The sequence below is a fragment of the Mustela erminea genome, chromosome X (assembly GCF_009829155.1).
Source record: "Mustela erminea isolate mMusErm1 chromosome X, mMusErm1.Pri, whole genome shotgun sequence".
Taxonomy (NCBI): Eukaryota; Metazoa; Chordata; class Mammalia; order Carnivora; family Mustelidae; genus Mustela; species Mustela erminea.
The window spans coordinates 27701517-27713581 of record NC_045635.1 but is presented as its reverse complement, the minus strand read 5'-3'; the positions used below and the strand labels follow the sequence as shown (position 1 = coordinate 27713581).

The window sequence follows — 12065 nt, the reverse complement described above, 5'->3', positions numbered from 1 at the left end:
GGTTGTTCCCTTTGCCAAGTTATGGAAATTCTCTTCTATAATTTGCTCCAATATACCTTCGGCCCCCTCTCTCTTCTTCTTCTGGAATCCCAATTATTCTAATATTGTTTCATCTTATGGTATCACTTATCTCTTGAAATCTCTCCTTGTGGTCCAGTAGTTGTTTATTTCTCTTTTTCTCAGCTTCTTTATTCTCTGTAATTTGGTCTTCTATATCACTAATTCTCTCTTCTGCCTCATTTATCCCAGTAGTAAGAGCCTCAATTTTTATTGTACCTCATTAATAGATTTTTAAAATTTCAATTTGGTTAGATTTTAGTTCTTTTATTTCTCCAGAAAGGGATTTTATTTGTCCAGAAAGTGTCTCTCTAGTATCTTCTGTTTTTTTCAAGTTTAGTTAGTATCTTTATAATCATCATTCTGAACTCTAGTTCTGACATTTTACTAACGTCTGTATTGATTAGGTTCCCAGCTGTTGGTACTGCCTCTTATTCTTTTTAAGCGGGAGAGTTTCTCCACCTTCTCATTTTGTCCAAAGAAGAATAGATGAATGAGAGAACAAAATGGTAAAAGGGTAACAGTGACCCCAGAAAAATATACACTAATCAAATAAGAAGAAACCCAAATTGGAGGGAGAAGGGGTAGAAGAAAGGAAAAAAAAGTTATTTGGCTGGTGAATAGAAGAGAGCCACACACTTGATTTTGGGTGTATTTTGGTCTGTTAGAAGAAACTAGAAAAAAATGCCTCCCAAAATTTTAAAGAAAGAAAAAAAAATGTGTGTGTGTATATATATATATATATATATATATATATATATATATATATATGAACATGATGAAGGGATGTAAAGATGAAAATTTAAAAAGAAGATTTTTACAGCACTCACCAAAGCACATACCCTCCCAATGTCCATAAACCTGGTGATTCACAGACCTGTACCCCTGGGGATAAAAATATATGTTTATAAAAAATAAAAAATTAATTAAAAAAAGAAGATTTTTAAAAAAGGAATTGATAACATGAGATAAGTTGGTTGAAAAAAAAAAAGGAAAGAAGTTGATCAGGCTGGAGACTAGAACAAAGCCATATGCTAGATTTAGGGTATATTTTGGTCTATTAGAAGAAACTGTATCCCAGAATTTTAAAGAAAAAAATTTACATGCATATAAAAAAATAAGTTTAAATACAGTGAAGAGATAGAATCTGACTATAAAAATGAAGATTAAAAATGATTTTTGAAAGGTATTGATAAGATAATAGTTAAAATAGTTAAAATAGGAAAGAGAAAAATTCAGAAAAAAAGAAAAATAGAAAAAGAAAAAATAAAAATTTTAAAAAATTATCTTTGAAAGACTAAAGAGCCATGGGAAAAGAAACCATAAATTCTATGTGCACTGGTGTTTTCCAGTTCTCATTGATTAGTAAACTTGGTTTTGGCTGTATGTTCTTGGTGATTTCTGGGGGTGGGGTCTGTTGCCTGTGATTCTCAAAATGTCTTTGCCTTAGGTGGAATTGAACTGCCTTTGCCAGGGGCCAGGCTAAGCAATCTACTCCAGTTTGCTTTCAGTAGCTGTTGTTCCCAGAACACTTTCTGTACAGCTTTGGAGGAGGAGAGTGAAGATGGTAGCCTCCCAATCTCTGGTCCTGTAGGATCCAATAGTTTGGGGCCCCACTCCTCAGTGCACCCTCAGAGAAAAGCAGTCAGTCCCTCCTGTCTCCGTGGTCTCTGGCCACACTCTGAGCTCACCCAGCCTGTGACCAAGCATTTCTATCTCTGATGTGTGGCCCTGATTGGTGTCTCCAAACCCAGCATATTCTGCAGCACACTCCTGTGCCACTCCTCCTGGAGGAAGAAGGAGGGGGGTCTTCCCATATCTGCAGTTTGTGGGGTCCCTGCTTGAAGAGCAGTGGTCCAATTGTGCGTTGGATCATGGTTTAAGGTAATCGCAAGCTGAGAGCCCCCTCCTTGGCTCCCTCTCTGTAGCTGGCCTTCCCACTCTGATACCTGGAAGCTTTGCCACACTCAGACACCCCTGGTCTTTCTGTGACTCCATGCATCCTGAGACTACACTGACCCAGTGATGGCTCAACTCCCTGCTTAGCCTCTAGAGTAATGTCCCTCAGTGTAAAAGACTTCTAAAAGTTGCAATTTTGTGTTCTGCTGCTCTACCGCTTGTTGGGAGCTGGCCCTTCTCCCCATGGTCTATCTTCCCATATATTACCTTGGATTGACTTCTCCACATGTCCTACCTTCCAGAAAGCTGTCAATTTTCTGTTCCTATAATTGTAGCTCTTTTCTTCTATCTCTTGTTGAGTTTGTAGGTGTTCAGAATGATTTGATACCTATCTAGCTGAATTCCTGGCACCAGATGAAATTTAGGTTCCCTACTCCTCCACCATCTTGCTCCTCTGGAAAAAAGCAAATTATTAAGACCTTATAACAAAAGATAATATGTTAATGAATGTTGGAGGAATTATTTCTTAATTGTATGTATAAAGGACTAATCATAAGTAAAAATAATACAATCAACTATATTCTATATTAATAACTTCTGTGCACCAGAAGTCAACATTAAAAAGTAAAACTGAAAACCACAGAGTGGGAGGAGATAATTTGGAAGACACATATAACTGAAGAAGTGTATACATCCATAATTACAAAGATTTCCCCCAAGTGTTTAAGAAAGAACAATGATAGGAAACAGAGGAGTTCTTAAAAAGTGAGGAAGGGCACAAAGAAGGCTTGTGGACTGCTGACAATTGTTTTTTATCTTGGTCTGGTTGGTGTTTATGGGATTATCACTTTATAGTATATAACAAATATATTTAATGTTTCACATTATACTAAAACTTTTGCCATTTTCACAAACTGAGAACTCCAAATGGCCAATAAACATAGAAGGAATATGCCAGCCCCATTAGAAGCCAGGGACTTGCAAATTAAAATTAAAATATTGCTAGATGTGGCCTGAAATTTCAATAAATTGAAAATTAATTGAACTTGAATTAAAAATTAGTTGAAATTTAACAGTCTAACAGTACCTTGTGGTGGTGAGAATATGAGGCTGTTAGAATTCTAATACACTGCTACTTAGACTATCAATTATAAAGAGGCCTATACACTTTCATATGTTACTATGCTAGGAGTGAAAACCATACAATAGTATTTTGTCATATTAAAGATGTACATAACCTGTGTCTCATCAGTTTCATTCCTAGGTATATACTCCACAGAAATGCTTCTGCACATATCCCAGGAGATAGGTATAGGAATGTTCACAGCAGCAGTGTAATAGCTTCAAAATAGAAATAATCTAAATATTTATCAACAGTTTTTTTAAAGTATACCAAGGAATATTATACAATAATGAATAATAAACCACTTTTAAATTATTTATTTATTTATTTATTATAGAGAGAGGGGGAGAGAGAAATCCCCAAACAGACTCCCCATTAAGCCTGGAGCCTGAAGCCAGGCTCTATCCCAGGATGCTGAGATCATGACCTGACCTGAAATCAAGAGTTGGATGCTCAACCACCTGAACTAGCCAGGCGCCCTGAGAAACATTTTTAACTAATAAATTTAAACATTTTAATAAAAATCTTAAAAATATAACTTTAAGGGGTAAAAGGCAAAATAAAAGCATAATATTGAGCTAATCAAAACACACAAAATAATACATATTATATGTTTGCATTTGTAAAAATGTTCAAAAGAGTATATAAACCAAATTCCAGTGTTTTGGAGGTATAGTTCTATTACATAAATTACAAAGCTCTAAAGAAATGATTACTGTGGAAGTTGGGAGGGAGGTTATATTGTGGGGGCGGGAGACAAGAGTGATTGCGTGATCGAGAGGGAATTCAGGAGGTGTTCTAGCTACTGGAAATTTTTTTTTTAATTTCTTGGCTTGGGTGATGGTAACATGGGATTTTGTGTATCCTTCTCTGCATTGTTTCACAATAAAATTTGTTTAAAAAATACGTATAGTGTGGGTAGTGTCAGACATCGTCCCCCATTGATTCTATGCTAGAGTAATGATTCAACTTCCATAAACTTGCTAATGATTTATCCCTACTGAAGAGACACTGACATGTCGTAGATTCTATATTGGTGATTAGATTTGCATTTGAAAACCTAAACCAAATAGAGGTAGAACAATTGCACCAACAACTACTACCACTCTGTGTTGAACATTGCCAGATACTTTTCTTAGAAATTTAAATACTTTCTTTCATTTCACCCACAATTAACCTTTAGGAGGAGATAGGTACTTCTTTCATACTTACTTTTCAGAGAGGTCACTTACTGGTCCAAGGCCACCACAGTAAATGATGAATCTAGAATTCCAACCTGGACAGTATGACCAGTGTGTTCTCTCTGCTTGAAAAGATGAGGTCATGGGTTCAAGGAGAAACCTATATCCATTGAGTGTTTGGAGTGAGACAGTCAATCATACATGTGGATCTGAGTCTAGTATAAAAAAAAATAAACATAAGAAGACATGCTTTAGCCTAGAAATCTGGGGCAGTGCCTTAGGAGAGAAAAGTAAAAAGGGCATAAGAGAGGTAGGCAGAATTGGAGCCATGAGAGAACTCCTCAGAGTGGGTCAGGTTTTGTTAAAAAAAAAAAAAAAAAACAACCCTTCATAACTTATAGCATACTTAAGTCTTACTACAAAATTATATTATTGGGAAAGTGGGAAAGAAGGTGGGTAGGGAAGAATAAGGTACTATGATTTGGGACAAAGAACTAATTTGACTTTATTTATCAACACCTATAGTTTAGATCATGAAGCTTTAGCCAAGGTACCACCCACTCACCTCATCAAAGATGAAATATGTAGGAAGAAATAATCAACAACCTAATGCTGAGTTCGCAGACTTAAGTATAAAGCCACAATGGATGTGTCAGATGGCGACTAGGTTATTATTTATTTAAATCTATTTCACAGAATTGAGCACCATCTTAATGACCTGAAAGTGTTAAAGTATGTCCCAAAGTACCTAAATTACTCTGTAAATGTAATTTATGCTTGAGAATAATTTGACTAACTTGATTTAGAACAGCAGGAAGTAAGTTATTCCGCACATAAATGAAGCAGCAGTGTAATTTTAAATACTGCTTGCATAGTGAATGAGAATTCTAATATTTGCAAAATTTTAAAATCACTTGATTTATTATCCATATGTTTATACTGACATTTTTGTCCTTTATTTAGTTGGTTTTACATTTCCTCTTACTGCCAGGGAAAAAAAGCATTTTTCCCCTAGTAACACCATAGAAGGTAAAACTTATATTTATTTTCCTGAATGGTATTTTTAATATCTCTATGTATTTCTAGGTCTTGCTGCCTTTTTCTCAATCCTGGACAGTCCAGTTAATGGAGTGAGAGGAGTTTAAGGAGCTTAGTAACTGGTTAGAGATTAAACTTATAAATGTAACATTGTAAAACTAACAAAATTTATACCTATTCATTCAGAATTTTCTTTGCTGGGAAAGAGTCTAACTTTAAAAGCAGTCATGATAAAAAATGAAATTTTACATAGTAAGTTCAAGAGTAGATTTAGACTTTGCTGTTAACAACGCATATTAAAATTCTGAAAAGTATATTTTAAAATTTTATGTGATGCTTGAAATGGAGTTTAAAACATTATTACTCACATTAAACGCCATCACGTGTAAAGTACATACTTTTATACTTTAATATTTTGTTTGAATAGAATTACTCATTTTAACATTAATTTTAATAATGAAATTAAATCAACTTTATAGTGTTCAAACTTCTGGCAGTTGCAAGCTATAATGAATGCTTTCGACTTAGATATTTTACAAAGGCACAGTGTAAGTAGTTTGAACCAAAGCAAAAGTTTGCATTGCAGGAGTTGGGAAAAAGGAAGAAAGAGAGCAAGAAGGCATTTCAAGAATATGGAGTTAATGTGCCAAGACACACAGCCCTGAGGCAGTAGCAGGGCATGGGGAACCATAGATAGTCCTATGTGGCTGACAAATCCATCCTGTCTCACTTTTGTGGGCCTGGAACAAGGATGGAAAAAAGAGAGCCTAGGCCTATATTGTATTTCCCTTCTCATCCTACCTCTGGCTGTCTTGCAGAGCTAGGGATGCCATGATCAATTGTAGGGGCCCTTACGGTTTTCTTCTTTGGGGAAATTTAGAGGAAAGGTAATCGTGAAGAGGAGCAGGGATTGTTGGGGGAGGAGGCTTTGTGGAATCTAGTGGAAGGTGGTAATTGCCAGTGCTCTGAATGGTGGAGGGACACATCTGTGCAGCAGCCTGGAATGAAGAGTTGGCATTTACAGTACAAATGTTGGAAAAACAGCCACCTGCCAGTAGCTGAAAAGAATTGGCAAGAGGATAATTCTGGTGATTGGATCGGGAAAAGAAAAGCAAAGTAAGAAAGAGACCGATGACTGCTACAAAGGTGAAGGAATGGTAAATTGTGACCAAATGTCAGCTCCTCTGTGTTCTGGTTATCTTCTGCCTATTTCTCAAACTGTGGTAGCAGGAAGAGAGGTGGAGGTAGTAGTCATTAGCGTATGAAGCTGCCTTTTTTTTTTTAAGATTTTATTTATTTATTTGAGAGACAGATATCACAAGTAGGCAGAGAGGCAGGCAGAGAAAGAGGAAAGGAAGCAGGCTCCCTGCCGAGCAGAGAGCCTGACGCGGGGCTCGATCCCAGGACCCTGGGATCATGACCAGAGCTGAAGGCAGAGGCCCAACCCACTGAGCCACACAGGTGCCCCATGAAACTGCCTTTTAAAATTATTTTGAAGTTACTGTATTTTTTCTGAATATCAAAGTATGAAATGCACATTGTAGAAAAACTTAACAACATAGAAAAATATAAAGAAAATTGAAATCAAATCTAGTCTCACCAAGATGGAAAAATAACAACTATGCCTCATCATTTTTTAAGTTCTCATTTAACAAAAATTTTGGCTCCATTGATGTGAGTCACTATGAGACATGCAGTGTACAATTTTCTTTTAAAGGGAATAAATTATTGGGGCACCTGAGTGGCTTAGTTGGTTAAGCATCCAACTCTTGACTTTGGCTCAGGTCATGATCTCAGGGTCTAGTGATCAAGCCCCATGTTGGGCTCTGGACTCAGCAAGGAGTCTGCTTGTCCCTCTCCCTCTCCTCCTTTTCATCTCTCTCAAATAAATAAAATCTTAAAAATAATAGAGATTAAACTCTTAAGATGTATCTTAAGTCATTTATTGTGTATTATATAGTGCTGAAAATATATGGAAACAAAATTATCATTACACCACACAGAATACTTCCAAGATCATTTTGTAGCTGATGGTTATATCACATTTGATCAACCCAAGAATGTCCTTAAATATTAAAGGCTGAATTCTTACTTTTAAACTATCTCTAGTTAAAGTCTACCCCTTTTCGCTACCATTTGCTGCCTTTTTTAATACTACCAAAATACTGTTTTGGGTATTTTTGAAGTAAGAAATATAGTTCGAGTACCTGGGTAGCCCAGTTCGTTAGATGTCTGACTCTTAGTTTTGGCTCAGGTTGTGATCTTAGGGCCCTGATCTTAGGGTCGTGAGATTGAGCCCCATGTTGGGCTCCATGCTCAGTGCAGAGTCTGCTTAAGTTTCTCTCTCCTCCTCCTTCTGTCCCTCCTCCCTCAAATAAATAAGTAAACCTTTAAAAAAGAAAGAAATACAGTTAATAATCAAGTGTGATGTCTGATAAAATGCACTGTAGATGTAGATTCATTATTTGGGAGATAATAAATAAGATAAAATCCTGACAACTATTGCTTTGAATTATTTAGCTAGTAAGACTTCATCTTGAAGAAAAAGAAATCCTACCAAAGAGCATGGAATACTATGAAAGTCACCATTCAAGCCAGAGAGATCTGGGAATTCCCTTTCTGTCATTTTATTCCTCTTTACTTTTACCTAGACAGACTGCTCAGACTCTCACTTTTCTTCAGTGGAAAATGGGAATAATAATTGTTATGTTGAAGGAGGTGTTTTAAGAGTACATGATATAAGTAAAAACATGGAGCCCAGTGCCTGGCTCATAGTGACTATTAAAGAAACGTTAATTTCATTCTTTTCCTGTTGAAACAATAGGGAGTTGGAGCATTATTTAAGTTCCAAGATTATCTTAATTTCCTAAATGGAGGTAGATATCTGAAAAAAATGTTGAGATATTCAAAACTATAACCCACTACATCTTAAGAGTAGACCTCAGAGAACTCCTACAGGCTCCTTGACTCTGAGGCGGCCCCACAGCCAGGAATTCTCAGGATGGTTTTTGGTTTAATGCTAGAAAATACCTGTTTGGACAGGCCTCAGGAGACCTAGTAGTTCATAACCCCCTTAAGACTGTAAAACTTATGCTTGCGTTATAGACATTGGGGAAGGTATGTACTATGGTGAATGCTGTGAAGTGTAAACCTGGCGAGTCACATACACATTAGATGTTAATAATTTTTTTTAATTAAAAAACATGTAAAACTTACAGTGTTTTTCACCTTGAAAATATGTTAAAATCACGTGGGTGCTTTTAAAAATAGTAGTGTCAAGATCCCACCTGCAAAGATACTGATTTAATTGGTGATTCTTGGTGATTCTTAGTGCAACTGTCTTAAGGTCAACATACAACCCTGGCTCATTTCTGCCTCTGTCACTTCTGTGACCAGAGCATAATCAAGTACCTCCTTCTTAATATTCTTTCCATGTGTGATATTATCACAGTACCTTGCACTGAGTTCCTTCAGCATTCCAGTTAAAAATATCACCAGATACAGTAAACAAGAAGATTTAAGGAAGACAATAATCACCACCTAACTAGTATATCAGTTAGTTGGTTACATCTGTCATCCTGGATGCTTGAGAACTTTAATAAATAAACCCTTTGGATTAAAAGTAATAAAGAAATTGATAGGCTTCATGAAATAATTTGTTTTTATTTGCTTCAAGTTTTTATTTAAATTCTATTTAGCTAATATATAGGGTAATACTATTTTCAGAAGTAGAATTTAATGATTCACTGTTTATATTTAACATCCAGTGCATATAATTAGATTTTTATCCAAAAAATATGTTGTTATTGAATATCTAGCTTTGAAATGCTTAATTTCTTAGGTGCTAATATGTTTTTTAAATTCCTGGATTTTTAAAAAATTAAATATGCTCATAGGGAAGAAAATGTTAATACTCCACAATTGTTTTTATTTTTGTTTCAGTCAAGAAATATGAATGAAAATTATAGCCTTTAAAAAATTCATCCTTTTTATTCAATATCATTTATTTCTGTTAACTGAAATTGAAATCTACAAATGTGAGAAACTATCAAAATAATATCCTTACCCATATAATATATAACATATATGCTATGTCTATGTAATTTGTATAATCCATTTACTTTTTTCAATGCATGTTTTTCACCTCTAGGCGATTTGACAGATCTGTGGAAAAATGGCGGCGGTTTCATTATGATATGAAGATACTTAATCAATGGCTAACTGAAACTGAACAGTTTCTCAAAAAGACACAAATTCCTGAGAACTGGGAACATGCCAAATACAAATGGTATCTGAAGGTAAGATTTTACGATCTCTTTTTTCACACTGTCTTTCTTTATCTTCGCCACAGTATCACAGCTGTTTAACTTCTTTAAGTTCAAGTTGTAAAGGATGAAGGAAATTTACAATTCTCGACTTTTGTTGTCATCACTACATGTACTAGAACATCATCAGAATGACCATGTTGGGAGCCTGTGCTGTTGACTCTGTGTCAGGGTGAGAGTTAGTCTAGATCTAACTGGTTTCGCTGATGAACTGAGAAATATAGTTAAGTCTGTGATATAGGAAATAATCTTATAACATGATGTCCTGTGGCTTTGTAGCAGTGTGTGTTTTTGCTTTATGTTGAATCCTGTCCAGGAGAATTTGTGGTATACTTAGAAATAATGAAGTTGCTGGAAATATCCATCATGACAAAATTACAGTTTTGTTTCCCTAGAGACAATTGTGGTGATGTAGTGATATTTCTACATATTCTGTTGACATAATGCATTTTGAGATCATCCAGAGGCCAAAACAATGCAGAGTTAATTGGTGGTATTTACTGACTTTTTTATGGTTTATGTTAATGGAAATGCAACATGTGGATTATAAACAGCATACAGTTTAATTTCAACTTGTTGTGTCTTTTGAGTATACAGATAAAGATAAATTAGATTTTGGAAGCTATAACTTAGGTAATAAAATATATAGTTAAGGTACAAGAAATACTGAGTTTATTACACCAAGTATAAAATATTTTGGTGAATTCTTAGCTCAAATTGTCCATGTATTAATTTTAAATCAAGCAGATTTGTGTTGTAGCCAATTTTTAATGCCATAAAATACTGATTAAGACAGATGAAAACAAAGTAAAACATAATTTAATTTCAGACATTTTAAAATGCAGGATTCATAAAAGCAGCATCATATTCAACTTTACAGTTCTCTATTCTCATATAATTTCTTGCATAGCAAAAATATCTTATGAATTAAAAAAGTAAGCAAGTAAGCACATACATATAGGTAAGCTATATGAACATATAATATGAATAATCTTAAAATCTTATGTAATTATGTATATATCCATCAAACTTGTATATACATGAGCATTGGCATTGAAGATAGAGGAAATCCATGGCTTTTCGATCTGCCATCATATAGAAAATATATTTTGTAATAACACTAAAGTGAATTTGGGGCTAATATAGCATTATGAGATCTCGAAAATACATGTCATTAGGGTATACTTGAGATGTTAAACCTCTTACCTTTTCCAGAGACAACCTATACAAGGTACATTTTAACCTGTTTTTATTATTTAAAAATATATATATACTCACTATAAAAATAATAAAGCAATGCAGAAGTATATGTACCCTTCCATTCTCCTCCTCAGAGAGTAGCTGTTTTGATATGGATTTTGGTACATATTTCAAGTCAGCATCTTTGGGAGGCCCCCTTTGAGATGGAGATTAACATATAGAAGGCTTATTAGGGAGTGCTTTTGGAAATCCAGCAATTGGTTTATGATGTGCCTTGGTATAATTTTCTTCATGTTTCTTGTTCTTGAGATCTGTTAAGCTTCTTTGAATTATGGGTTTTTAGTTTTCTTCAAATTTAGAATTTTTAAGGCATTGTTTTTATGTTGTGTTCTTTTTATTTTCAGTCTTTTTTCCTGTGTAAATCATATTATATGATTTGTATTGTCAAATTGACCAATCTAATCTTTTGCATTACCTAATCTGTGGTTAATCCCATCTAGTGTATATTTTTAACCCCAGAAACTGTTGTTTTGTATGATTCAACACCTTGTTGAAGTGTGACTTGAGTCTTTTTAAATCTTTCATGTCTCTACTCAATTTGTGAATCTTTCCTCTACCTTTTGGAAAATATGGAATACAATTATAACATCCTTGTCTACCAATGCTACCATCTGTATCTGTTTTGGGTCATTTTCAATTAAGTTTTCTCTTCATTATGGGTCTTTTTTCCCGCTTCTTTGGACAAATGGACATTTTGACTGGATGCTGGATGTTGTGAATTTTAACTTGTTGAGTGCTTGGTGTTTTTGTGCCAATAAATATTCTTGACCTTTGTTCTGAGACACAGTTAATTTACTTAGAAGCAATTTGATCTTTTGAGCATCTCTCTTCTAGACTTTGTGAATTTTAAGGAGAACAACATAAGTCTAGGGCTAATTTTGCTCTGCTACTGAGGCAAAACCCTTCTGAGTATGCTCTCTGATACCCTGTGAATGATGAGATTTTCCACAGTGGCTGGCAGGAACAGGCACTATTCCCAGCTGTGCGTAAGCTTTGGTGGCTGTTACTTTTCATCTTTTTGCATAGTTTTCTCCCTTATTATGTGTAGTTTGCTCACATATAAAAGCTGATCAGGACCAGCTGAAGCCTGGAAAGGAGCTCTTTTGGGGTCTCCAGGGTTCTCTTTCTGTGTATCTTTCTCCTGTTTGATACTCTGCCCTGTAAACTCTAGCCATTTGGGCC

At 35.0% G+C, this 12065-nt stretch overlaps 1 protein-coding gene across 6 annotated transcripts in view; it reads left to right on the top strand.

The window, feature by feature from the left end:
• DMD (dystrophin) overlaps positions 1 to 12065 on the top strand; it is a 2094983-nt gene that overhangs the window by 1000306 nt on the left and 1082612 nt on the right. For all 6 annotated transcript variants that reach the window (XM_032330377.1, XM_032330378.1, XM_032330375.1 and 3 more), the window contains one exon: positions 9449 to 9596. In XM_032330377.1, coding sequence (XP_032186268.1) covers positions 9449 to 9596 — 148 coding nt within the window. The remainder of the gene's footprint in view (positions 1 to 9448; positions 9597 to 12065) is intronic.